Genomic DNA, 27,878 nt, shown 5'->3' with positions numbered 1-27,878 from the left:
CACTGCATTCACCTGCACACACTCTGAAAGTTACATGCTCGCTTGCACACATGAACATTCAAGGTCAGTCCAGACAGTGCTGAATACAAAGATCTATTTCACGTGTGTCTACCCCCCACTTTCTCACGTTACATACACACACATGTGCATGTTCATTTATTCAGTTCAAAGAGGGAGAGGCCCACCCTCCTTCAGCGAGTATCCCCTTACTTCAGAGCCTTTATCTGCTACTTCTCTAAGAGCCTCCGGCTAAGATGTCCCCCACCCAAATGTCCTGTGGGGCTCTTATGTTTTGGGACGAGTCAGACAGCAGGAGTCTGGGGCCGTGACAAACCTTGAAAGAAGAGTGCGGAGGGTTAAACAGGGCGAGAGGTAGACAGGGTAGTAATGGACAGGTGGCTCAGTAGGGCTGATCGGATCCTTCTGGCAAGTGGGGGAAGGGCATGTCTCTTTCCTCTCTAACCTTTATATAATTAATGATGCCTCTCCTGAGCAGCAACAGGAAGCAACTGTACTTACTGAATATGTACTTACACCAGTGCCAACAATTTCTGAGAGAACACAATGTTTTTGTGCATTACCTGTAATAGCATCACGTCACTGGCACGCAGTTAAAATATCACGTCAACTAAAAATGAAAAACCAAAATTTCAGATTTGGGATTCCTATTGGCATTCAGAGACTTTTTGCACATCTTCTAATTCCCATGATATCCGCACTTGTGCTCATTACCTGTATCCAGTGAACCAAGCCTAATAGAGAATCCGACCATTATACAGTGCTACCTGGCCATTGAACACCGGTCACCATGAGAGAGATAAGTAGGCTGCAGTCTCTTTGGTGCCATCAGAGCTGGCAGGCGGGCACACTTGTGGCCCACTGCCCAGAGAGACACCTGGCACCTGCCTCCCAAACGTAAGCAGGCACACACAGCAAACACACACACAACGGGTTTGGCCAGATGGGAGCCTTTTCTTATCCAGCGAGATTTAGAGTGTTAAAGAGCCAACATGACACAAACAGTTACACTAGAGCAACAATATCTAGTCAATCACCGTGTCTCCTACGATCAGTCAAACAAGATTGAAGTAGTGGTCACTGACAGCTCTTCCTCTTCTCCCTCTGTCTACCTTTGGCCCCACAGAATAGCCAGATGGTGGAGCTCCAGAGGAATCAGCTGCGCGATGACATCAAGGAGTACAAGTTCCTGGAGGCTCGTCTGCTGCAGGACTACACCGAGCTGGAGGAGGAGAACATCTCGCTGCAGAAGCAGGTGTCCGTGCTCAAACAGAGCCAGGTGAGGACAGAGCAGTGCTGCAGCTCTGCAAAGTTTGAATCACGTAAACAGTGAGAGTGTTGGGGGTTGCCATCTAAAAATAAGAAGAAACTGGTAGGAGAATAAGTGCAGAATGGCCACTTCTTGGTAAACTGATAGTTTCAGGCAACTCATCCAAGTACCTTTTTTTTAACACACATATATTTACTATTTACTGTCATACAGCTTCTTAGCAGCCTTACAGGCCCTCCTCCTCCCACACATCATCTGTCTGTCTCCTTCTCGCGCTGATTAGACTGCAAAGAGAAGGATGAGCGCTTTAATATTCAGATTTAATTATGATAATGAAAACATCCTCTGACACAGTAAAGGGATAATCAGCCTCTGTTTTTTAATGCCTGGAGCTGCCTACTGGTTGTAGAAGTGTTTGCCAGACTCCTTAACAACTCCAATTCTTCAGACCAGAGATTCTAACACGTCATGGTAGAAATAACACTTCCTGGGTTTAGTCACAAGAATGGAGAGGAAAAATAAATCCCTTTTGCACATCTGCCACTATAAAATAAAGATGAATTTGTGAGTTGTGAGTTGTGAGAAGATATTTCCATTTGATTATGCTTGATCTGTTTATTTTCTCCATAGGGACGTGTCTTCTTGAATGATGTTTTCTATGTTCATCACAGAGAGCATGAAACACACAAAGGCGGCTCGCACTTTTAAACACCCACTATAAAAAGGGTTCCCAAATCCAATTAACTTAAAATTAATTAGAAAGGGAAATCAAATGCATATGTTCTTGATTAACATCATCTTGAATAATGCCATTCTGTTTGATCAGCATGTGAACCAGCCTGAAAGCTCCATTTCTTTGAAGCTGCATCTAGTTGTATCTATTTCTCTGAATCTAAAACTCATTAAAGGCGCTCCCTCTCCTCCCATGCCCAGGTGGAGTTTGAGGGTTTGAAACACGAGATCCGCCGTCTTGAGGAGGATACTCAGTTCCTGAACAGCCAGCTGGAGGATGCCATCCGACTGAAAGAGATCGCTGAGCGTCAGCTCGGTGAGGCTCTGGAGACCATCAAGACTGAGCGTGAGCTGAAAGCTTCCCTGAGGAAAGAGCTCTCCCACTACATGAGCATTGGAGACACTCTGTGCCACAGGTAAAAAGAACACAAACAAGGTGCTCACAGGCCTCAGCAGACACTGAAAAGAACACCAAATAACACCGTTCCCACCATTTCCCTCAGCCCTCTCAGCATTTCTCTGGACGGTCTCAAATTCAGCGACGATGCCGCCACTGAACCTAACAACGATGAGGCTCTCCACGGATTCGAGAATGGCTTCACCAAACTGGCCAATGCCATCACCTACGACAACCGCATCTCCACACCCAAGAAGGAAGAGCTGTTCCATCCTGCGCCCAGCCTCGTGGACGACCTGCTGAGCGAACTCAACATCTCTGAGATCCAGAAGCTCAAACAGCAGCTGATGCAGGTTTGTTCTTCCCCACCATGGAAAACTGAAAATTCATCTGCAATCGAATTTATTTAGTGAATAAAATGCATTGATTCTGCACACCATTCATAGTTGATTAACTGATTGCAGAAGGAGCAGATTGCTGTTACAGTTTGTGATGTGAATGACTTTTTTCAGCTAGATATGTGTTTACTTTGTAAACATGTATTCCGTAAAGACAGAATCGATAGCAGGCAAATCAGAGTCAAAAGAAGTAAAGCACTTTGTTCCCTTATAGAATTAGATTGGTGAGATGCCTTTTCTTGTTTTCTATTGTAAAAATTATTCATCATGTTGTTCTCAAAACAATCTAGATTGACAGTAGTTACTCAAGACAAAATATCTCAAGACAGCAGGCTACGCATTTAAGTAGGTCGGAGGTGTGTCTGAAAGACTGAGTAAGTCAGTGGAGTCTTTGGGCCACATCCTGACCCAAGCTGCAGTAGGCATCTAAATCCCCCTTCTAGTAAAGTTAATCCAGGGAGACACACACCCTTTAGGCTCCACTGGGCTGCGAGGCAGCGGGTGGTGGCACCAGTGAACCTGCCATCTGCTTGCTCATCACCCCATGAGTCCAAGGCCACGCCTGATTGTGCACCATGGTTACCAGAAAGTACTGTGAACCTGTGGATAATGATTGTTTTGAGGTCTAAGGGATTAAGGATTTTTTCTTACTTCATCAAACACGAGCACAGTTGCTGGATTAATGTGTGAACTAGAAGTCAGCTCAGGTTCTCAACCATCGTGGTGAATTTGGCAGGCTGTGACAAAGCCTTGTGTTTGATATGACCCAGAAGCATGTCGTACTGTATGCTGAATCTTCCTATCAGGTCATTCCACAGATTCCAGCCAGGAATCAGAGCAGAGGAAACAAAAAGCTTCCTTTACTTATTTAGCCATGCTGTGCCGCCACACCTACCCTCATCTCATTTTATTGACCAATGCTAGACATCTCCTGAGAAATTACCCCATTAGTCGCTGGTAATTTGAAACAACATCCAATATGGATTCTGCAGGAGTAGGATGGGCAGTAATGTCTGTCACCTGCCCACAAGCCCCTCTTCAAATTTAAGTTATGTTGTATATATGAAAATATATGAGGTCATCAGTGTGAGCATTAACTTATCTAAAATAGTTATTTTTTAACTGTGACACTGCAAAATGTGTTATGCATTATACAGTTTCATACTTTTTATACTATTGTAACACGCGGTATGTGATACAAGGGAATGTTAAGAAGAGAGCTTTTTAACATGACAAAACATCTTAATCAAACTTTCCCTCTATTTTTGAAATAAATCATAATTGAAAATTCTGCTTTGATTTAAAAAAATGCATGCAGATGGGCATGACTGTGATACTTTTGTATTATTTACAGATCATCCTCTGAAATAGCTCAGTGCTTATATCAGCACAACTGCGTGCATGTGTGTAAGACGACCCGTTCAGTGTCTCTGCCAGCACTGAGCTGAGCCCAATCCAGCAAATTGTCAAGGTCACCCTGACGCTGATGCTGGGCTACTGCCTCACATACCTTGGCATCTCAAGCCTCATAGTGGGTAGAGTTACCACATGACAGATAATCCATTGATTTCATATGATCTGTTTTCTAGACAGGAACCATTCACGTGGTCAAGTTACCAAGAAATCTAAATGTGAAATAACATGTGCAATAAGCCAAGCAGAGAGTACTGTATTTTCATGACAGACATCCAGTATGATGACCTTGTGTCTTATTGCTATTTGTATCTCTGCCTCTCCCCTCAGATGGAGCGTGAGAAGGTCAACCTGCTGTCCACCCTGCAGGACTCCCAGAAACAGCTAGAGCAGGCTAATGGTGCTCTGTCAGAACATCAGGAGAAGGTCAACCGCCTCACAGAGAACCTCAACGCCATCCGCAAGCTCCAGGCCAGCAAGGAGCGCCAGTCTGCTTTGGACAACGAGAAGGAACGTGATAGCCATGAAGATGGAGACTACTACGAGGTGGACATCAACGGACCCGAGATTCTGGAGTGCAAATACAAGGTACCTGTCTTCTTATAGTTGAGGGTGGACAGGGCTAATTGTCAGATTAAACTCAACCCAAACGTCTTACAAAGCATGCGGTCTTTGTTTATACCCAGCTTTTATATATTGTCAACCATTGCTCTTGCTTCGCTAGGTTGCTGTCTCTGAGGCAGGAGAGCTGAAGGAGGAACTGAAGACTCTGAAGACAGAATACCAGGCCTGCCAGTCACGTTACGAAGAGGAGCGCGGCCGTCTGGAGAACGATGTGACAGCTCTGGGAGAGAAGCTGGCAAATCTGGAGAAGACAAGTCACACGGAGAGACAAGAGAAGGCTAAGCTAGAGAAGGAGCTGCGCAAGGTGAGATGTTCTTTATACTGACATTGTGACAAATGGTGAGTTTGGTGTTTTCATAAACTTTGTTAAGAGAAAAACATGCCTAACTGACATATTTCTCTCCGTGTCCTCAGTTGAGTGATGTGGCAGGCGAGTCCCAGGGCAGTCTCAGTGTAGCACAGGACGAGCTGGTCACCTTCAGCGAAGAACTGGCCACCCTCTACAACCACGTCTGCATGTGCAACAACGAGACACCCAACCGTGTCATGCTCGACTTCTACAAGGAGGGTAAGGGTGGTCGGAGCAGTCCAGAGGGTCGTGGCCGCCGTTCTCCCATTTTGCTCACCAAGGGCCTCTTCCCTGAGCCTGGTAGCGACGGAGCCCCTTCACCAGTCTCCTCACTGCCTTCTCCTGTGTCTGACCACCGCCGCGAGCCCATGAACATCTACAATCTCGTGGCCATCATCAGAGACCAGATCAAGCACCTGCAGCTGGCAGTGGACCGCACCACCGAGCTGTCACGCCAGAGGGTGGCCTCCCTGGAGCTCGGCACTGTGGCCGACAAAGACAAAGAAGCCTGCATGGAGGAGATCCTCAAACTGAAATCCCTGCTCAGCACCAAGAGGGAACAGATTGCAACCCTGAGGACTGTCCTCAAGGCCAACAAGCAGGTCGGTTGATCGGTTTTCTCGTTTATACACTCAGAATGTCTGTTTAACTAGCTGTGTATCGCTCCCAGACATTTGTGTTTTTTCCTTGAAAGACAGAAACAGAGGAAGAAGGTGTGAGCTATTTGAGGCCTATTCAGCTGTTGCAGCAAATGTGTTGGAGACGAGATCTATAACAAACACTGGTGGGGACAGCCTTATGATGGCAGCTGTCCAGAGTGTCTGTGGGGTTTGGTTGGGAGACATAGCCCTCCAAAGCGCAAAGAACCATAACCCAGGCACACAGTGCAGTTTAGTTTTTCTGGTAGCCCTTTATAGTGTGTGTGTGGTTACCCGGTACCATTGGTGCACAGACATTAAGGCCCCTCATAAACCACACACCTATGGTCTTTAAACTAAATATAGCAACTACAGGCTGCTGGCCTACCTTAATAACGAGGAAAAACAGAAGAAAATAGGCCATATGGTCCATTACGAGACTTCTTATGACAGGAAATACACTCCCGACGCCTCGCAGCTGCTCTGACCCTTTTGTTCTTCTCGTCCACCCACAGACAGCTGAAGTTGCTCTGGCCAATCTGAAGAGCAAGTATGAGAACGAAAAGGCCATGGTGACTGAGACCATGATGAAACTGAGGAACGAGCTCAAAGCCCTGAAGGAAGACGCTGCCACCTTTTCCTCTCTCCGAGCCATGTTCGCCACACGGTAAGAAACGTGCCGCCTTCTGCTGAGAGGACATCACTGAAAAATACGTCTCAATCATGACACAGAAAGTCATTTATCTGACATACCGTTAAAACCTCACAAAATATTAGTCCTCTTAATATTTATATATAAAACGAGGCACGATGCAGTCCTTCTCCTTTTTTTCCACTGCATGGTATGGCTCAGCTCAACTTGGCTCAACTCAACTTGGTCTTTGGTGGTTTTCCTCTAGCAAAAGCAGTGGATAACACCTGGTACATTTTTGGTATCACCTCCACTGAGGATCCAAGTGAGCTGAGCCAGTACTAAAAGGTGGAGTGAAAATACTGCAGACCACTGATTGGTCAGTGAGATTTATCACTAGAATCATCACCTGCTCAACATGTGAGACTGCATACAAACCCAGCATTTTTAATCAGCCAAAGCTACCATCGATAGCAACTGCTTTTTAAAAAATTTGCATTCACTCAACCCTGTCTTGGAAAAAATGGCAGCCTGCAAAACCGTGCTGTGATCAAACAGCCGCATATCAAGAATCAAGAGCACTTCGGTATCCTCCATTGTTCCTGTGTGTTTGTGTCACGTTGAAGATGATGGATGAAGATCAAGCGGCGTTGCTATGACAGTCGGCTGAGTCCAAAAGCTAGCTGAGCAGAGTAGAGTAGAGCCGAGCCGAGCCGAGCCATACCATGCAGTGGAACTATGGCTTTTGTTGTTTACCCATGTGGTTTGGCATGAATCCCAAATGCTGCCAGCTTGCTGTGCTGCTGTAGATTAGCAGCAGTAACACACCAGACTTTGTACTATTCTTAAAGCTATTGCACATACACCATACAAAGACCATACACAATATACCAGGTAATCTTAAAATAAGATTATCATCATAATGCCATGTCCATATTTACCACATGTTGGCTATGCCTCTGTGGTATTATTGTAACATGACATGTTTAAGGAGGCTATTGTTGAGGGCATTGTTTGTTTTTGAGAATCACGGTCAACAAGGGATACTAGCTTTGATACTGACTGTAGAGCACAGAAGGTGCCTAATCTGGGTATCATTTAAATATGTCACTTAAGTAGTGTTTTTGACCAGTGATTTAATGTGTGTGTATGTGTGTGTGTCAGATGGGCTGACACACTCACTAATCTTTTCTGATTCCGAAGAGAAGTCGGTCAAAGGTTCTGTGCATAATCCCTCCTCATCTTGAGTCTGGATTACACATTCACCCCTCAACACATGGTAAACTAAATGCTCACACACTGTTTATTTGTTTGTTTGTGTGCATGCATATTGGGAAAGGTAAGGAAATGAGTGCTAATGCACTTGTAGTATATATTTTTAGATGTGATTATCGGGATTCCACGGTGGATGCACAACTGAATTTCTCAGTTGCTTTTCTTCTCAGTGATTTTTTTTTTTTTTAAAAGATCATTTTTAAAGATCTTTATGTCCACTTGTGTGCTAAACATCAGCTCTGGTCCAAATGGCTGCGCTGAGATGCTGAGACAGTCTTTCCTTCCGCATTTAAGACTCCACCAAAATCTACAGCAAAGCTCAAGCTGTGCAGGGGGAGGAGAGGTAGAAGTGAAGGGTGTGGACAGGCAGCATTATAGAACCGAGGTTTGAGAGCCTGCAGGGAATGTGTGGGCAGCTCAGCACCCCTCATCTTACCCATACAGTAATTCAATACCCATCCCTGAAGTGCACTTGCTGATGTAACTCCATATACCTGCAGTGTCTAATCAATTAGTAACAGGAGGAAAACTCCTCTGTCTGCAAATATGAATGTGTGTGGTGTCATGGGTTTTTGGCGCACTGCAGAGCCACATGGTAAGAGGATGGAGGTGTAATTCTAAACTATTTGGACCAAAAGCAGCCACGGCGAGAGAGAACCAGATCTCCAGAACCTTCTAATGCCATTATTTTTTACCCCTTAGGGTCCATGAGTTGTAACATCATATTCGCTATGAAGAAGCAGAGCCATTGTGAAGTGTCTGTGTTTTTAAGCCTCTCTTGCTGGAGAGGCTTAAGATACTGACAACACATTACAGCTTGCTATTCACCGCCTGCATCAACGCATGTGTTTTCCTCCTTGTGCACAAAGCACCTTCCTTGATGATGATGTTCTTGAGGCTCTAATCCCAGAGGCCTGTCACTGTTCTGGTTGTCTATGCATGAATTGCATTCGGTCTGTTTATGGGATTTCTGTATTGGTATGTAAATCCTGTCCTATACTGCACAGAGTTGGGTCAGGGGACTCTTTGAGAGCCTGGGGGACTCGCCTGAGCGAGGTTTCCCACACTCCCCCCCCCTTTGTATCGCCGTACTTCCTCAACGCCAGACACCCGGTTCTCTAGTCATCTGGAAAAGAAAGAGAGGAAGGGGACAGGCCTTTCAGTTAAAGCCCACTACAGGAGCCTAATTTGACAGTCTTTTCATGGTAATCACCACTCTGACAAAGTCTGTAAAGGTGGATTTCTGAGACGTGGAAAACTCTCAAATACAAATGTGTGGTCTTTGACAAAAGCGGAGAATGATGGGGTTAAAATTGAAAGAATGTTTGAAGTTTTGTGGGAGCCTTTGTGATGCTGTGGTCTGTGCCTCCTTATAGATTAGAGTTACTTGAGATTTTTTAAGTGCGTTTTGCTCTGTGGAAATTTCATGGGAGAGACACAGGGTTGAATTATCTTCTATAAGTATCTGGACATGCTTTTCTCATTGTTAATATATGTGTGTGTGCCTCTCCAGCTGCAGTCTCTGGTGTCATGTTAACAGTAAGCTCCTGCCTCTAACATTCCTAAGACATGCCTCGACATGCTCTCGGCTCCCGCTCAGCATAACAGTCAAACCATTACCCCAAGTCACATTTTCTCCTCAAGCTACACCCTCAGTCACCTTGTTGCTCCGTTGTTAGTCATATTCCCTCGCCATCACTCTTTCTTTCATTCTGTTCTCGCCTCCCCCCTCTCTGCTCTCTGTGTGATATCCATCCCACCATGACCAATCAAGCTCCAGACAAGACCACAGCTGAGCACGCTGTGAGTGTGTTTCTGTGTTTTTGGAGACATTATTGATTGTGAACCACGTCTACTTGAATGTTCTAGGAGGTGAGCTTTCCTTATGCAACCATAAATGCCACTGGCTTCTGTTAGCAGTCACAGCAGACTGCAGATAAAGTGTTCGTTTGTCAACGATGTGAAGCTGATGACTATTCATCCCCAAAAGACTAGCAGCCAACTCCCGGCCCCCCTCAGCCATTGTGACTTCTATTGTATCCCCTCCAGTCCCTGGAATAGACTCTTCTGTTTTTCTCCCGGGAAAAACGCACGCCCTCTCACCCCCCATGCAAGAGGGGCTGAACAGTCGCACCAGCCCACCCTCCTCTTCCCGGGTCGTTCCCCCATCTCATACTAGGTTTAATGAAGCCGAACTGATCCCTATTGTCTGGGTGTGTGTCCCACTGGGAATCAAACTGCATACACAAGAGGGGGGGTTTTGGTGTATGTTTATATGGTGGTCTGGAAAGGCCAGAGTTCATGTGGCGCACAACCACGTTCAGGATCACACACAGCAAAAACATCTGCGGCCACTGGTTCTTTTTGGCCTCAGATTTTGCATCCAATAATCACATTTGGTGGGGGAATGGGGTGGCCCCCAGTGCAGCGTCTAAAAATAGCAGTCCATATCACTTAAATCAGCCAGATTTTCTGCTTGTTTTCGGAAAATATTTCATGACTGAACCATGAATTCATATCTAAGTTGGAGGTTTTTTGTACAGTGCAGCAGTTCAGACAGCCAGTAAACACTGCCCAAACAATAACATTAGATCGCATATACCTACTGGGCAAATTACAGGTATGGTTTGCAGACATCAGAATACAATAGATGGCCCGACATAATTAAGATTTCTACATTCTTGTGGTTTTTTTAAGCCTGCAGAGTTTGTTATAAGTGTCACCACAGGTTTGGGTGTTCCCAAATAAAGTAAATGCATTAATACCTCGCTGAGAAAAGGAGTGGGGTGAGGCTACCTGTCAGTTGAATTCTGTCTGAATGGTTTTAGTGTGCACGAGGCGCTGCATACTAACATAACCAACCCCTCCCTTCACAGAGGTGTGTCGAGTCATTACTGGAGAATGTCTCTCAGATTGCTTTGTCAGCAACACAGAAAGTAGGGATGAGAAAGATGGGGAGTGAGAAAGTGACTGATCCAAGCAGACAGGCGGAGACAGCAGCAAGGAAGCAGCTGAGGGGAGAGAAAAAAAAGGCTTGAGAGACAAGATAAGAGCGAGGAGGACGTGATTGAAAGAGAGATGAATGTAAGAGCAAGGTAATGAAAAGGGGAAAAGCATGAAAATGAAAGGCTAGTGCAACGATGGCAGACCCCCATCCTACACAAACACACACACACACACACACACACACACACACACACACCTCTCAAAATCCCTTTGGGGTGACACAGTTTTAATACCTATTGAGCCTCATACACACACACACACACACACACACACACTTATACAAGGGTACAGGGATACGGGTGATAATGTCGCAGTGCAGCACCCAGCAGTAGGCAGTCGTCATATGTTGTGCAATTTAGCACATAGAGATGGGAGAGATGGATAGATGTGATACCGTCTCACTCCAACTGGAAAAGTGGAGAACAGGTGTGAACAGCTAACCCCCCACCCACCCACAGCTTGTTCCTCATGTGACGCAAAAAGGATCTTCGCAGCGACTCCCTAGGTTAATGCTTTCATCCTTTGTTTATGTGATCTATTCTTAACGTCCATGCGCTGTGAAATTATCCGGAGAAGCTGTAAGGCACACTCGGATGTCTCAACAGTTCATGGATGTTAGTCAAACCCTGTAGCAGTAGTCATATAAACCCCCAAAATATTCATTTGTATGTTTTTTTAAATGTAGAAATCAAAGAAAATTTAAAGGTATCAAGTAAATTTTGAAGTTGTCCTTGAAAAGTGGAATAACTTTTCAAGGAGGGCACAGATCAAGTTAACTATGTAGCAGTATTTACATATGATGTGTATTACCAGTGTATTACAGTGATGGCAGCTGTGGACAGATGCAGATTGTTACTGTATCTTACTGTAAAATATCTGCTCAGATTATTCAAAATGAGCTGAGAATATTTACTTGGATGAACTTTGGTGGAGGGAACAGAGAAAATCATCAGATATTGATGCAGCTCTGTAAGTCTTATAAGGTTTACACTGTGTGGATCAATGGCTCCACCTGGTGGTGGCAACAAAACAGTCACTGCGTCACCAGGGGAAAGGTGAGGATGAAAGTGCTTCAGCTGTTTTGCTCATGATTGTGGGTGTCAGTACCTCAAACATGCTCAGATATGCATATCACACATGCAATAGCTTTAAGGCAAGCATAACAAAAAGCTGGCTACTTCTTTGCTGCATTGGGGCAAAGACTGTTTGGTATTCTTTAAACTGCCAGTGCCCCCTTGTGGTAGCAAAGCACTGATGGTGTAAAGACATCTTGGTTCTTCAAATCCAGTGAGCAAATGTGTACCGATCTTAACAGTTTTCTCTCTCTCTCTCTGTCTCTTGTGCAGTTGTGACGAGTATGTCACTCAGTTGGATGAGATGCAGAGGCAGCTGGCTGCAGCAGAGGATGAGAAGAAGACCCTCAACTCCCTGCTGCGGATGGCTATCCAGCAGAAACTGGCGCTGACTCAGCGCCTGGAAGACCTGGAGTTCGACCACGAGCAGGTCCGCAGGGGGGGCAACGCCGGGCGGTCTAAGACCCGCAGCAGGGCCACCGGCGGCAACTCCAACAACCCCCACGTAAGTCAGAGTCTCACCTGCTCTGGCTCCGGCCTACCAGAGCACAGCAGTGCCATGCCCAATGGCATTCTGGGAGGCCCCGTGGTCTTTTGCAGCGAGAAGTACAAGATCTACTGCGACTGAGGCGGCTGAGAAGTGCGCAAGGGACTGCTGTGTACAGAGGGGAGGGGGCCCACGGGCCAAACCCTCCCTGCCTTAGTGTTAAAGAGCCCCACTCGCTCGCTTAGCTCCCTGGCCAGCCTGCGCTCCTCTAGGGACTGCTGTGTGACTAACCGGCTGCTCATGTGTGCTATTGTTAACGCTTAGGGGAATGCAGATGTATGTACAGTATGCACTAGACGTTTGGACTGTAGTAGACATATATGGCATGTGGATCATAGGGCCCTGGTCATATTGGGGGTTTTGTGGATATTATGGAGTGTCTATTCTTTCCTCTGTCATGGTGCTGTACGTATGATGTAAAAGGTGGCAGCTTTCGTGCTTGTTTGTTCCGGCCCCCTAAGTGTATTGCCTGATAACAGTAACACATTGTGGGGGTGGGGACTTTTATAAAGAGGATGTCAGTCTGACAGTCTTGTGGCTAAATATGACATCCTCTGCTCTTCAGCTTGTCTGTCGGCATCGGTGCTCCTTTAAGAAGAAAAAAAAAATGCCCCTTCTCACCCTTGCCTCTCCGTCCTGGTCCCCCAGGACTGACCTGTGTCCAGCTGCCCACTGTTTAATCAGGTCACTCTTTCAGAAAAAGAAACTTGAAGAAAAAAGAAGTAAGATATGCAATCTCCCCCTGCTTTCTCGCTAGGGGAGCACCGTACGATTCTGCACAGAAATTCAAATCTCATAAGTGGGTTGGCTGCCGGTTTTATGATGGAAATGTTTGGGCAGAAAAGGAGCACCTGTGACCGCAGGTGTTTTATTTCAGGATCATTTTGAAGCTGTGATGCTAGCACACCAATACAATAGAGTGAGAAGAATCGCATGGCTTTGCAGCTGAAAACGCTTATTAAGCTTTTTTACTGTTGTTCTGTCGTCAGGTGTGTGGTACAAGAGAAACCCATGTATAACAGGGCTCTACATTGGTAAAAGAGCGAGTTATTTGGTGTCTGGTGAAGTACAGGAGGGATATTCCATGTAACCCATTATGTTGCGATGGATTCTTTCAGAGCCATATTATAAGAGAGACAAGAACGTTTGACAAATCGATCTCCACACCCAAATTAAGTGCACTTCAGCACAGGTGCCTCAGGTTCCTAACTTCTCTTAAAAAGGAATAATGATTACTGTGAACAGAGATACAATATAGTTTTGATCAAAGATGATTTTTTAAACATGGAGCAAATTCTAGAAGAGCACAAATCAAAAAGGCACCCACACGTGGGTATTAAATCTACAAACGAAAACCAACCAACCAACCAACCACTGGGCAAAAGTGCCTGTCACCCAAACACTTGATATATTCATCTATCTGTTGATGTAAAGCCCTGTCCTCGTGTCTCAACTTGAGCTATCACGGTTCTTTTCCTTCTCTTCCCCCACCTCTATCCCAATTCTCGATTTTTTTTTTTTTTTTTAGAAATCTCTCAGAGCTCTCAAATCATTTCTGTGTGGTTATGTGGCTGAAAATCCTTCCCTCATGTCTCTAATCTGTGTCTTGTTGCTCGGTCGCCATAACGACCTTCTCTCTTTTAGATTGTCAGCAGCTTGCTCCCCCAGCATCACCACTCACCCTTTAACTAGAATGAGGAATTGTGGGGAAAATTGCCCTCTGAATATTTTTGTCAGGTAACGTCCTCACGTACATTGTGCTCCTGATATTTGCCTGTGTGTGTTTATGAGCGTTGCGAAGGACCCTCATGTTTGTCTTATGTTTTTAAACTTTGCAAATGGAGGGTCACTCATTTCTGTTGGTTTCTTTGTTTTTTGGTGTGTGAGGACAAAGCAACGTACTGTTTTAATACCCACTATAGCTTTAACCCCTTGCAAGCTAGCATTACGCAAATAGGAAAAAAATATAAGTGGGGCTTGTGTTCAGTAAATCCATGTACTGCTTGTGGATCATAGACACATTAGCTTTATGATGCTAAAAGCAGGGTTGATGTGAGGAAATCCTGCAAGGTTTATTAAAATTTCTTCTACGACTAAGCTATATAATAAACTCTATATTCCTAATATGATCATGTTCAGGTTATAATCTTGCAGGATCCTACTACAGTATTTCTTCCTCTCAAATATGAAGAGATGAAGCTTAATAATTCTTCTGAAAGCGGTCAACCCTGCTTGAGTGTGCATCCATAAGGCACAGCACACAGCATGGAGACAAGGCTATCGTACACATTAGGGGAAAAAAAAAAAAAGAAAAAAGGAACCTCCGTAGAGGTCAGTCACTCTTAATTTTGAGATTCACTTAACTTGCAAGTGTGACATATTCTGTTTCTATCAGTTTGCGCTGACTGAGGAAAAAGTTTGGGGAGTAGAAGAGGGAGAACTACTCATGTTGTAAACCAGCTCCTGAGAGAGGAGATAAGAAAAGTCAGACATGCTGGTGAAGAAAGACAGGTGTCTGGCTTAGAGCAGACTTTGATACTGTGGAGAAATGAGTCCAGGGGTTTCCTGAGGGAGAAGCTCCTGGTCATTTTTTGGAGGAAAAATTAGAAAAAAAAACTGAACACTGGTTGTTCAACCAGAGGACATTGATTCAAATTAGTCGAGCCTCTAACCCTTCCCCTTGTATAGGCTGTGCGGAATCACAGAGCAGATAGATAGATACCCAGGATGTGATCGTGACTAGGCGACCCTCTCCGTAGATAGATAGATGGATTCCCACTTCGCTCCTCCTAGTTTGAAATCAATGTCTGGCTTATCTGGTGTCATAACGGCATGCCACCTAAAAAGCTCCTCCTACCTCTGCTTGCAGGCTCCTCCCACGTCACCTTTAAGTTTTACCACACACAATGCATCTAGTTTCTGATTTATAGTAAGCCTGCATGTCAAAAACATAACCCATTTTACATTAACTTGCATGGCATATGAGAAGCACCCCTCAGCTTTGACCTGGGTGGTGGGATATGGCTTCAACGAAAGGTCGTAGGACTCGTGAGTCACTGGCTTCCTAACTGCACCCGCAGGACTATTGGTGGTGAATGAGCTCTCACATCGGCTCCTCAGAGACATATTGACAATGTCAATATGACAGAAAAGCTTCTGACATAACATCGGCTGCCTCAGGGCTCCTAACATGGCTCCCGTTGCTTTGACTAACTTCAGCCGCCGTCTACTCTGTCTGTGTGGACTGAGGTGCCGAACATGTTAACAGTCGCTCTAAATCGACCGGTTATGCTAACGCTGATCATTTGTTTGTTTCTCCATTTTGCAGTAATTACAGTAGTTCTGCACCGATGATGAGGTACCAACACAAGGTCCATTCGCACTGCTGATTGAGCTCGTCGAAAAAGAGTTAGCGCCAGTAGGCCATTTGGACTTTAGAAAAAACAAAGCGTTAAATGAAAACACTGATTTCCAGTCAAATCAACTGTCCTGCTTCATCCTTATCTCTTCTAACATGTGATGTCTATCAGAATGTCACTTGGTCTCACTTTTGCGTGCTGCTGCTGGAAGCCAGTTTCTCACAGGTTCGATGAACTGATTGGCTAATCTGACCCTCCAATGAAAAGCCAGGCGACATGGGGTTGTTTCTCAATGTCAACAAGCTGTTTTGTCTGGTTTCATCTATATATATTTTTTTTTAGTTTGTTTTCTTAATCTGTGCACTTTCATTATATAGGACTATTATAGACTATTATTAACCTATAGGAAAGCGTGGTAGTACTATGGTTTGTGAGTAATTCAGTATACATTATAAGACTATAGGATTATACGTCCTCCTGAATCAGCTGAACTCAAGTAACAGAAACTATTTACTCTAGTAAGCGCTCCACAAGCCACAGACCTACTATTATGACTTTATCCTCAAGATTTTATCCATCAAATAATCATTCTTGAATTATTTTGTTACATCATATGTTATGCTGTTGGTTTTCTTTTGTGTTTGTTCTACTGCCATGTTCTCTACAAAAAAAAAAAAATCCAGGGTGATCAAATTCTGGGGTTTTTTCATGTATTTATTATTCCTAGGAATAGTTCAAAATAACGCAATGAAACTTGACAACGCTCTGACTCAAATAGGTAAGTTGTGTTTTGGGAAAATTTTGAGTGATATGATATGCTTTTCCTAGCTTCTTACCGAGGGCGTTCCACTGAAACGGGATCACTGGCTTTCAGAATTCTCTGCAAGTGCGACAATTAAATTCCAAATTGGAATTGTTTCATTCTCTCTTCGTTTATCGTGCCAAATCTTGGTACACCGTTTAGGTTGAAAAGAATCAAGACTGGGAAATAAGACAAGCCGTCACTGAGAAAGACGTAGTGCGGGCCATGGCTCTCCGCGCAAGCGCCAGGGTTTTGTTTTTGGTTTGTTTAGTTCTTCGTTTCTGACCAGTAGTGCCTTTCATTGTTTCAAGGGAGAATCTTAGACTAGCATTTTATGTTTTGTTTTTTATAGGCGAGGACTTTGGGTTCAAAATGACTGTGAGCAGCAATAAGTGCAAAGGGAATTTTCCCCCGTCTGCATGAGTGAGGTGATAGTTTTGAAATTAGCTCAATAAAACTGAAATTGTATTGAATTCTGCAGGTCAGTGATCCGCTCAATAAATTCAGGGGTATTGAGAAAAGGTTGTTTTTTTTTTATCAAACTTTGGGAACCAAAAGAAATCCCTTTGGCCTCCTGTTATTGAACAAAATGCTCCAAGCATCTGTAATGTGTTGGGGTACATCAGTGTACTATTGGAAACATCTACGTATCTCTAGCTTTGTTTGGTGAAGGTAATGTGATATCAATAGTATTGTTGAAAAATGTGCAGAGAGCGCATTTTATCTTTCTTTTTGTTCAATTTGAGTTTTGTTTGTTGTTTTTTTTTTTTTTTTTTTTTTTATTCTTGAATCTTTTTTTTTTTTTTTTTACATCATCTTTGAGCATTATGTTTTCAGGAAACAGAAAACAAAATAAGCATCAACAAGCTTGAATAGTGCCATTATAGCCAATGCTTGTTTGTTGAGGCGTTAAAGTTACCAATATGGACGAGAAGCTAAAAACACATAAAAGTGCAATTCAGATACTGTTTTACATTTTTCAAAAAAGAAAGAGGTTTTCTGTTTGCTGGAAGCTATAGCATTGTGATAATAAAATTAGCTGTGCAAACTTTATATTGTCATATTGTGTTCCAGTATTGATCCATAATGAGAGTTTGATATCTTTATATGAAATAACAACTTCACCTGTATGTTTGTATTTATTTGAACTGTCATGCAGTACTGTATTATTATCAATAATGTGCATTATGATTAGTGGCATATTGATTACAGCTAAATGTCATATGCATGTTTCTCAGTCATGGAACCTTTACACAGAGTTGAAAACAAACATGTAAACTTTTGTCAGGGTATTAAAAAAAATGAGGAGAAAAAAAATTAAAAGACAAGAGTTAAGTCTGATGTATTACTGCTGAACTAATCCTATGAAAAGTGTTTTGTTTGTTTTCCAGTAGAGAGGTGGTATGTCTGTGTAAAGGTAGTCATACTGGCTAAAAATCAATAAATGTGACTTCAGTTCCAAAGCGTTTCAGCGTTGTTATTTATGGCTCCGCCGCAGCAGCGGTACGTGAAGGGTTAACCCAGGAAGTATATGGTCTGCAGCCCCAGTGTCTCCTCAGAGTGTTCCCAGCTGGAAGCCAGGGGCAGGGGAACTTCCCAGCTGTCTGAGCGGCTCCAGGACATGATCACATTTCACACAATGCAGAAAAACACTTCCACCACCTACCACCTACCCCCCTCCATCCCATTCCTCTCCCTCTGTCTCTCCATCTTTTCTCTGCTGTCTCGCTTAAAACTCGCTCCTCCCTCCCTCCCTCTCTCTCTCTCTCTCCCTCCTCAGCCTTTCTCCCATTTCCCGTTTCTTTTCCTTTCCTCCCCTCTCCCTGCCTCCTGGAGATACACCCACACACTGATCAGAGCCAGTTTCTGTTGACCTTTTGGTACACCCAGCACTTCCTGTCCAGGCTCTGGAGGCCAGCGCTCTGCCCAATTAATGCTACAGTGAGTTTTTTTTTTTTTTTTTTTCTTCTTTTTGCGGTCGTTAAAAATGGAGGAGAAATGCTCTCAAAAACAACCCATACTTGAATTAAAAAGAAGCACATACATTTAGAAAAGAAGACCCAAAGTGATTTTTAATGATACTCATTAAGCCAAATAAATTGTTTTTATTTTTAAATGTTGGAGGAATTCTTTTCATACAGGGCAAAGTGAATATGGGATATCTGACTCTTTTCTGCTGTAGGTTTGATCAAGTCTGCATTCATACCGTTTGGAGCTGAATGTTTCAACCATTTATCCATTAACTTTTGCAATCTAATTTGAATTTTCTGCTCACTTGCTAACTAGGTTTCACGCACTGTCAATCACAGCATGTGATGTTCAGGTGTTAAAACTGACTGTTTAGTAAGAGGTGTTTCCTGTGCTGTCAGCTTGTATAACTGCTGTTACTGTGACAGATTAAATACCAAGATTAGCCGAGCGACGCCACAATTTTCCCCCATACCCTCAGCCAACTGCATGGATACACCCTGCTTGGGAATTATTAATTTAAATATTATTAAAACAAGACTGAGTTGATTTGCTCTGAAAGCTACAAACATTGCTCTGATGAAGGCTTCGCCGACACAGTCCCAGCACCATAAAAGGGCAAGTGTGTCATACTGATAGAAACCATTTCAACAGTTTGGCCCCAACAGATAATTCCTGTCCAACTCAGAGAGGCAGTCATCTTTAATTTATCACAGAAATGATCAGATCAGTAAGGTAAGGGCGGAGGGGGGTTCAAACTGTTCTGATGGAGGGTTAGGGTTACAATGGCCCCTTAAGAAATATCTATCAGAGATATACTTGAGAAATGAAGTTCAAAGCAAACCCAACGACTTCCATCTTGACTGAGCCGTAACAGCAAAGTGGCACAAGTTGGATCTAGTTCAAGTTGAGGTTACATGCAAGTGACATATTTAAAAAGAAGTGCAAACTGAATCAGTGGAGGCTGGGATATCCTAACTGTTAGTCTCTGCTATGGGTCAGTCGCCAGATAATGATAGATACTACACTTCCCACAATGCAGCTCTATAGGGTTGGGTTATTTTTCAAGTCGGGAAAGCTCCCTCCAGATCTACAGAACAAGTACTTACATGTGTAAAATCTGTCGAGTGCCCCTTTAAGCGAATGCACAATTTTGTGATTTCAGAATGTGCTCGTAAATATGTATAAAACAGCACTTCAGTCACAGTAATGAGAAAACTTGTACTCTGCAACTTTCAACCATTTATCTGGAATCAATTACATTAATTATCATGACACCCACACACCGCTGTGATTCAGAATAGAGAAAGCAGTTGCTGTCATTTACCATATGCCTCGCTGATTGAATGTGAATGGCAGAGTATTAATGAGAGCCAGAGGCAAGAGGTCATTTCGCTGACATCACTGTAGCAACAGTGGAGCCTTTGTTGGTGCCAGTCTCCTCTTATATCCTCCCCACCCAGGGCCGCACTGGCAGTGGAAATATGGGTCAGTGGGATTCATTCCATGGCATCAGGCCTGCTCTATTAATATGCAGGTGCTGTGATTAAGGGGGATTCATGCAGCACAGCAGCTGTTTCATATCTCAGCTGATGCACTATTAGATTTCACCACTTGGGGTCCCTACAATACAGTTGTTGGCTCCTTCATGAGCAGCCTGGAAGCTTAAAGGCTGCCTTAAGGTCTAGCGCTGGCCTTAAAAGAGAGACAGAGTGAGTGTTCGCACTTACAAAGACTCGTCTTTATGTGTATCAGCCAGCGCTGTCATGTGATGAATCCATGTGGAGCCTAAAGGGACTGAGGGTCGTGATCAGCTGGTCTGGAGAAGCAGCGCAGATCAACAACACCACACACGCCTCACATGGATTCGCTTCAAACACACACACAGTGATGCGCACATTTCTGAAGAGGTCTACTGGAGCAGTAATTATACCACTGAGCACGTGAACATATTTATGACCTGTGGAGCGTGAGCTCAGCCGCATGATACATTAAAAACATTCCTTAGTCCTGACACTGGACGCAGGGTGTGAGTGTCCTCCCATCTGTGACTCATGCATTAACCGTTAGTCTCAAGATGTCACTATTGTCAGTATTGTCAGTACTGTCAGTATCGTCTGTGGCATTTAACTGATGACGTGTTGATTCAATCAGTAAGGGTTTTTAATTTACACCTGAAAAACAGGAAAGGAAGAAAGACTGACACCCCAGGCTAGAGTGTGATTAGTCATATCATTGGGGCATTTACACCACAAGCGGTTCATATAAGTGTTAAAAGCACTATGTAGCTCATCTCACACTCATCTGTGTCAACTTTCGCACCTATGCTTCGGCTTGGCTGCTCGTGTGCCACTCTTCTAATTGTCTTTTTTCATATATCTCACTCTATCCTCGCCTTTCTCCCTCTCCCTTTAATTCCCTTCCCCTCTCCCCCTCCCTCCCTGTGAATGCTGTTCTTTCTCTCTGCTCTGTGGTTATGAGTGGAGGAGCCCCAGGGAAGCGGAGGAGAGGATGTATCCCATGGGGCTGTTTGGTGCTCTGCTTTCTGTGGACCAGCATGCCCCAGACGGGCTGACAGGCACTCGGAGGCACTAGCAGGGGCACCGGGCCCCTGGTCTATTTAAAACACGAGTTCAGTCATCCACAAAACACTTGGCCTTTCAGACTCTGCACTGACATGTTCAGAATCATTCTCTAAAGCAAAGAAAACGGCTAAAGCAGAAGGAGGAATGTGTTCGCTATTCTTGCTTGCATGTGCTGTGTATTTGCCAATTATGCGATTAGTGTGCGGTGAGTGAGCTGGTATACATGTGGGGAAGAGGTGATATATAGATACGGCTTCTCAGAGAGGAGCGCAGGTCAGTGAAGTGGTCTATTGCCTGGCAAGCAGCCAGACATGGAGCCATTATCATTAGAGACCCTGCTGTTGTCCATGTTGATCTGAGGCAGATGAAACACGTGCAGCAACAGCTCCAGCCACAAAGGGGGTTAATGATGCGTAGCTGAGTCGACACGGGTCTCAAAAAGACGTGGGGCTGCACAGATAGACTGACACAGAGGGGTAAGGAAGGTTAACGGCCACACACTGAAGATTGGTTGGAAAGCGTCACAACAGTAAGGAAATATAGTGGCACGACTGACACATTATCACATATGACATTATTAGATTAGACCCTGTTACTCATGCATCAGTGTGTGAGGAGCATTTTACTGTTGCAGCTGGTTGAGGAGGAGCCAGTCAGGTAGTTTAGTCCAGTTGTTCCCAACAGAGGGGTCACAAGCTAAATCTAAGGTGTCATGAGATGATTAATGAGGGCGGAAAGAAGAAAAAACAAAACGCTGCTGCTCAAATTTCTATTCACGTTGTGGACTTAACTCTAATCCCGGCATTTTTGGTGAAATATTTTACATTAATTTGACCACGCTGGCCCTCAAAGAGTTATTTAAATGAGCCAAATCTAAGAGATTTAGAGGGGAAATCACTTTTTCATCACTCATAGACATCTGATAAGTGACAAGGGGCCCCAGCTTGGCACTTTGTAAGGGTCACAAACCAAAAACACTGGGAAACAGTCTTTAACAAAGCACTGTATTTTATGAGGGCGTCATGAGTTTTTATATGTTAAATGTTAACCTGAAAACTGTACTTAAGTAAATGTGCAGCCACCACAAGACAACAAAGTCATAATGACCTTTAATGGCCACAGCACGTGAGGAATTACACTGCTTTCAAAGAGTAATACAACCAAATACTATCAGACTTTGAACTTAGGAGAGTACACTTTATGACCATGATGATCTGCAAATCCAAGATTTGTTTCCTCCATCTGTCAGTTTTTCATAACAATGATTCACAGAGGCAGCTGACAGCATCCACTCAGCTGGCTGGAAACTCAAGATAATCAATTAAAAGATCAGCAGAGAGCCTGAGCAGTGACATGGAAACGCAGTGCCACTGAGTATTCGTGTTCCCGGCTCTTTTTCCACGCTAATAGGCAGCTGTGGACTTTTTTCAAAGCAGAGCTATCTCTTGAACTAGGCCTCATCCTGACTTCACGTGACAGCCCATGTCATGCCTCTGTGCCGATGGGCATGTCATGGCTGAAAATGCAACATCACTCAAAGATAGAAAGCTGCAGTTTAAGTAATGGAGTGAAAATAGAGTAAGCTACCCAGACTGCTTTACAGTCTGGTGGTGAGTTAACGGCTCAAATCAACTTGGTTATTGTTTTTTCCACTGCTGATGTTTCATTCTAACACTCAATGAATGGGGTTTGTCGGAGCGCGCCTCGCACCGTGAGCGCGCATTTTCTTTTTTCCAGCGGCACAGAGGAAAGAGTCCTGTTTCTGGAGAGGGAGGAGAAAGGACTACATGAAGGACTACAGCGCTCTTATTCTGCACAGAAAATGACCCCGGCTAATTCTCTCGCGTCCGTCAGGAAGCCATGAAGTGTCTTTAGTCTGTACGTGGGTTTTTTTTGTTTGTTTTTTTTTCGGCGAACAGGAAAAAAAAAGGGGGGCTCTGAAGTGGAGGCGCTCCTCCGAGTTCAGTCCACCGTACGCTGGAGCCGCTGCTGTTGCCAGTTTCTCCGAGAAAAAGACGGATTCAGCAGAGAAAGAGCGGAGAAGAAGTTTGTGCAAGATGCAGGGGGTTTCGGCTACTGGTAAGTCAACCTCTGTGATAAATAAAGGCGGATCTCCCTCTCTGTCTTCTTCAAGAACTCTCTGCGGTTTTCCGAAAGTTGTTTCCAAATGGCCACGGCTTGTATTGCGCACAGGGTTTGAATTCCGAAATGCTTTTGCCAGCTGTCAACGGGGCAGCTGCGGGCCTTCATCAACTCCAAAACAACTCAAAGAGTTGTTTTGCTCGTTCGGCTGCTTCACAGACACCCAAGAGAGGAGCATTAATGGTCTATTGGAGGCTTGAGCTGACATGGCAAGAATGGGAGCAAAGTCGTGCCAAACCCAGAGAGAAGGAGCTCTGACCTCACAATTGCCCCAATCTGACGCAGCTCCCTCACACACACACACACACACACACACACACACACACACACACACACACACACACACACACACACACACACACACACACGAATACAAGAATATCTGTTTAGTAAGTACTGGAAATCAAATGCTGGTTGTTATGATGCTGGTTAGAAGAGGAGTCAGTCAGCCTCCTCCTTTCTGTAAGTGTGTGTTTGTGAATGTGGCCATAACAGCTCCAGTGTCTCTGTGTGAAATGGGATTTGAGTGGAGGAGAGAGAGTGCGTGTGTGTGTGTGTGTGTGTGTGTGTATGTGTGTGATGCAGGGCTCATGAGATTAGAGATGTGTTGAAAGTGTCTGCGAGTCTGTCTGTGTGTCCATCTGTCTGGGAGGATGGTACGAGGACTGTTTGGTGTTTGAGGAAGAATGTCTGTGCCTGTACGTGTCAGTGTGTGGTTTTCCTTTGCAGTATGCGTAGAGATATTTTTGATTATGAGAAGCATCTCTCAAGTGCAGCTCTGCTCCACCAGCACCGCCACAAAGAGATGGGTACTTTTTGTTATTCTTCTGCTTTCTTTCTAGATTGGCTGTTCATTAATCGCCGTGTCCAGATCATTGTTCATGTGCTGTGTGTTGGACTTTGCATTGTCTTGAGGTGACAGATCTGGGGCATTTGGTTTAATATTCCTATCAACGAACCACAGTGAGTTACAATGAGAGCCAAACTCCACAGAAAATTCAGCTAAATCTTGAGATCTTTCAGAGAAGCCTCGGAATAAAGTGCGAGCATGCAGACAAAGAAGGGGGAGGGTATAATAGAGAGAGTGATAGAGATGAAGTGCTGATGGGACGATATCAGGCTGCAGCAGAGGTGAGCTATGCAGAGAGAAAAAGAGTGTTTGTTGTGGGACTCGGGGGAGGAATCGATCTGCCGTCCTCCTGGCTGACTTTCTTTTTCCGGCAGTCCAGCAGCGTATCGTCTCTCTCCCACACACACTCTTTCCCAAGGCCTTGCTCCTTTTTTTTTTTTTTTTTTTTTTGCAGTTCCCTGTTTCTCTCCCACACTGTCCCAGATCGATCTCTGCCCCCTATCTCTCTGCCTGCCTCAATCCCCCTCCCCAACACACACACACACACACACACACACTCAGGGCTCTAGTGCTCACTGCAGCCGCCATCAGATGAAATATATCTACTTTTTTTTCCTCTTTTCTGAAGTTCCCTCAGCTCTATTCCTTCCACATGGGAGCCCAACCAGCCTGTGCACTCTCTAATGCTTATTTTAGTGTTTATGATGGGAGGGTCAAAAAGGGTTGTAGGCTGCTTGCATCAAATCATCGGAGAATCTATTAAAATAAACCACATCACAAACAAACTGCGGTGGGATAGATAGCAATGCCTCTCAGTTTGAATTCCACCTCAATCCTCTGACTTGTTTCCAACTCCATAAAGCTCTGTGACAGACTTCACCCCCAGTCTCGCTCTCTAAACACTGTCTGCCTCACACAGAAGTGGGTGAACGTCTCCTCCACAGGGGCAGAACAATGGTGGCCCTCGTTTAGCAGCGAGATGCTCTAGCGTGGATGTCCTGGCTGCCTGTTTAGGTTATTTATCATTAACAAAAGCTATTGGGCCTGACTGTGTTTAACTAAGCCAATGTAAACATCTCCCCTCAGAGTTAGATAAACACAGGAGCACAGGAGTTGGGGAGGAAGATGGTGAGAATATTATCTTCCCAGCTCCCCTTGTTCCCACTTTCTCGAGCTCGGATGTCCTTGCTGTTGCTCTCTCTCACTTTTATGATCTTGGTTGACAGCCAACAAGCCTTTGCAAGATTGGCCCATTGGCCAGTTTATCTGGTGAGGACAGAAACACAGTAATAGTCCATGTAATTCAGACCTATGCTTCTCCATGTTAACAGTTACTACTGGTAAGAAATGATAGGTGATTAGTAACGTGTCTGGACAGGAATTTTAATTGCCATAGTTATCGTTATCTAACTCCTTGTGGGATAACCTGGTCCTGATTGTTGCAGTCTTTAAGGGTGTGTGTGTGTGTGTGTGTGTGTTTTGTTATGTCTATGAAATGTACCCAAAATACAGTAGTATGAAAGTTGAACTATTTTGAACTACTAGTAAGAAGTTTCCCTTTCCATTTAAGAAGTAAATGGGTGCTGATGGAAGACACATGTTTTCCACTTGCTGTATGCATTCCCGCTAATATTACCAGTGCTAGCTGTTTTGTGGTGTGTGTGTGTGCAGCCTACTGGCTATTTTCAGACATTAGGTCAGGAGCTCAATAATACAGCAAATGTGATGTGTTTCAGCTTAAACTTTTTGGAACAATTTCTTTGCCGAAGAACCACCAGGCACTGCCTCTGCCCACAGCTGGTGGAAGTCTTGTCGTCACAGTGTCGATGGCTTCTATGGTTTGGTAACATCCCCTTTACAGAGACCACAACCATCTGGCAACCTGCTCGATAGATAGGTGGATAGATGGATACTTTATTTATTCCCTAGGTGAAATTCAGGTATTCAGTAGCTCTCACAGTCAATTGATAAACTGTAAAATGGAGAAATATTAAATGAATAATAGTAAATAATAAGTCTGAGTCGGAGATGCTGCACAGACACATTGGGCAAATGGCAAAACACTTGTTTGCTAAGACATGGCTCCAACAAATACCTTCACCTGCAATCACAGATTGGCATTTTACATAACTCTTTATGTACAGATTAAACGCATGACATACGTCGCATTAGCTCGTCAGCCTCAGAGGTGTTGGTAGGCGTATTTTTTAGCTTCAGACGGAGCCAGGCTTGTTTTCCCCTGCTTAGAGTCTTTATACTAAGCTGGGCTAATATTATATAATATATTAGATCAGCCCTGCCAAAGTCAAGCTCCAGTCTTTACCTCTGAAACGATGAGTCTATCTACTTAGGATAGTGCGCGTTGGCTACAATCACTTAACGTATTGTTAACACTGAAACAAGTAATATACTGTCGTTCAGTTGGATGATTTTGGTGTTTACATTCTGGAGGTGGCCAGCAGACCAGTCACCCAACATCTGGGTGTATTCCCGTAAGCACAAATCTCTTCATCCCCCTACATTTCTCTGCTCCTCCATCGCTCTGTCTCATTCTGTTTGCATGAGTGTGTGAGACAGCATGACTCAGTGCCAGGGTCATTCAGAAGCTTCAGGCTCGTTCCCGGCCTGCCTGGGTGTCACATTGATTTTCCTAATGGTGGTCATGTGTGGGTCCTGCTGTTGCAAAGGCTTCAGCAAAGACGGCACTGCAGTTTGTGTGTGTGTGTGTGTGTGTGTGTAGAAAACGGGCCTCTGATGTGATTCGCCCCTTTTCTGACAGGCAGTTTTTAGGTGTTTTTTTCTGCACTGCTTGACCTGAAGGAGTCCCATTTGAAAGTTTTTGATCAAGCTTTTGAATAGACTATAAATGTCACTCATCACGTTAAGTTGTTTGTGTTAAATGGTTACATGTCTACCTGTGCAGAAGATAAGATGGTGCTTTATTAGGCTTGCTGGTTTAACATTAGGCTGATGAGGCCCAGAAAGCACACGCGAAGCATGTTCACAGTGTGAATGACTTTACATAGGATTTAAAGAATTAAAACTTAGCCAGGTGTGGGATTAGAAACTGGTTTGTTCTGATGTACTTCCCACCTCCTATAGCTGCAGTGAAAAGTGGTAGTGGTGTTACACTGACACTCCTGTTCAACAGGTTCCTTTTGCTCATTGTTTTTGTTCATTTGGAGGCACGCTGCTTTGACAGGTGTGTTTTCAGTTGTGCTGTAGAATTGTCACACCATCAATATGCGATTATAAAGCGAGTGTAATTGTCTGCTATTATTAATTAACAAAGAATACCAACACACTGACAGTAAATTTCATCACATCCAGCTGTTTTCTTTGGTTGGAAATAGCACCACAGTACTTCCTAACCTTTTTGACTTGTGCCCCCTAAATGTGAATAATATCTGCTTCTTGCCCCTGATCATTTGTGACTCTAATAATCTGTGTTACAGTCGTAGCCACAGTTGTGAGGCCTTGAGTTGTAGTATTGGAATCCCTGTGATGCAACAAGCAAGTTGCTGTTTTAAACAACTGACTCATCTTTCAACAGAAGCCTACGAAGGTTTTTAGGGCTGAGCTTAAGTATGCAATGAGGCAATGCTATGAAATTATCTATTTTATTTTAGGAATGGGTGCAAGCGCAACTGACTTTATAGCCACATCAGAGGACCACAGCACCACTCAGTGTTTTGTCAGATTGATAAAAGTGAGCTGGAGTGTGGCGGCAAAGATAGCGCTAGTTAAAAGCCACATAGTGTTTGGTATTAGGATGTTTCTGTTCAGAGTAGCAGTGCTTCC

At 44.2% G+C, this 27,878-nt stretch overlaps 2 protein-coding genes across 3 annotated transcripts in view; both read left to right on the top strand.

The window, feature by feature from the left end:
• LOC139209956 (protein bicaudal D homolog 2-like) overlaps nucleotides 1-17,837 on the top strand; it is a 43,632-nt gene extending 25,795 nt beyond the window's left edge. The window contains exons 3-11 of one of the 2 annotated variants that reach the window (XM_070839888.1): nucleotides 1,145-1,297; nucleotides 2,222-2,436; nucleotides 2,524-2,770; nucleotides 4,559-4,816; nucleotides 4,953-5,156; nucleotides 5,267-5,803; nucleotides 6,355-6,506; nucleotides 12,098-12,329; nucleotides 14,016-17,837. In XM_070839888.1, coding sequence (XP_070695989.1) covers nucleotides 1,145-1,297; nucleotides 2,222-2,436; nucleotides 2,524-2,770; nucleotides 4,559-4,816; nucleotides 4,953-5,156; nucleotides 5,267-5,803; nucleotides 6,355-6,506; nucleotides 12,098-12,329; nucleotides 14,016-14,063 — 2,046 coding nt within the window. In that variant the 3' untranslated portion in view covers nucleotides 14,064-17,837. Of the gene's footprint in view, nucleotides 1-1,144; nucleotides 1,298-2,221; nucleotides 2,437-2,523; nucleotides 2,771-4,558; nucleotides 4,817-4,952; nucleotides 5,157-5,266; nucleotides 5,804-6,354; nucleotides 6,507-12,097; nucleotides 13,857-14,015 lie in introns of those variants that run through there. The other variant, XM_070839887.1, reaches the window with a different exon arrangement.
• Nucleotides 17,838-22,867: 5,030 nt separating this feature from the next.
• The window catches only part of fgd (faciogenital dysplasia), a 51,373-nt gene continuing 46,362 nt past the window's right edge, over nucleotides 22,868-27,878 (top strand). Inside the window, exon 1 of the mRNA XM_070839762.1 lies at nucleotides 22,868-23,164. Within this exon, the coding sequence (XP_070695863.1) occupies nucleotides 23,143-23,164 (22 nt within the window). The 5' untranslated portion in view covers nucleotides 22,868-23,142. The remainder of the gene's footprint in view (nucleotides 23,165-27,878) is intronic.

The sequence above is a fragment of the Pempheris klunzingeri genome, chromosome 11, assembly GCF_042242105.1.
Source record: "Pempheris klunzingeri isolate RE-2024b chromosome 11, fPemKlu1.hap1, whole genome shotgun sequence".
Classification (NCBI taxonomy): Eukaryota; Metazoa; Chordata; class Actinopteri; order Acropomatiformes; family Pempheridae; genus Pempheris; species Pempheris klunzingeri.
Note: the sequence above shows the minus strand (reverse complement) of the source record. Positions and strands in the feature narration are given on the sequence as shown.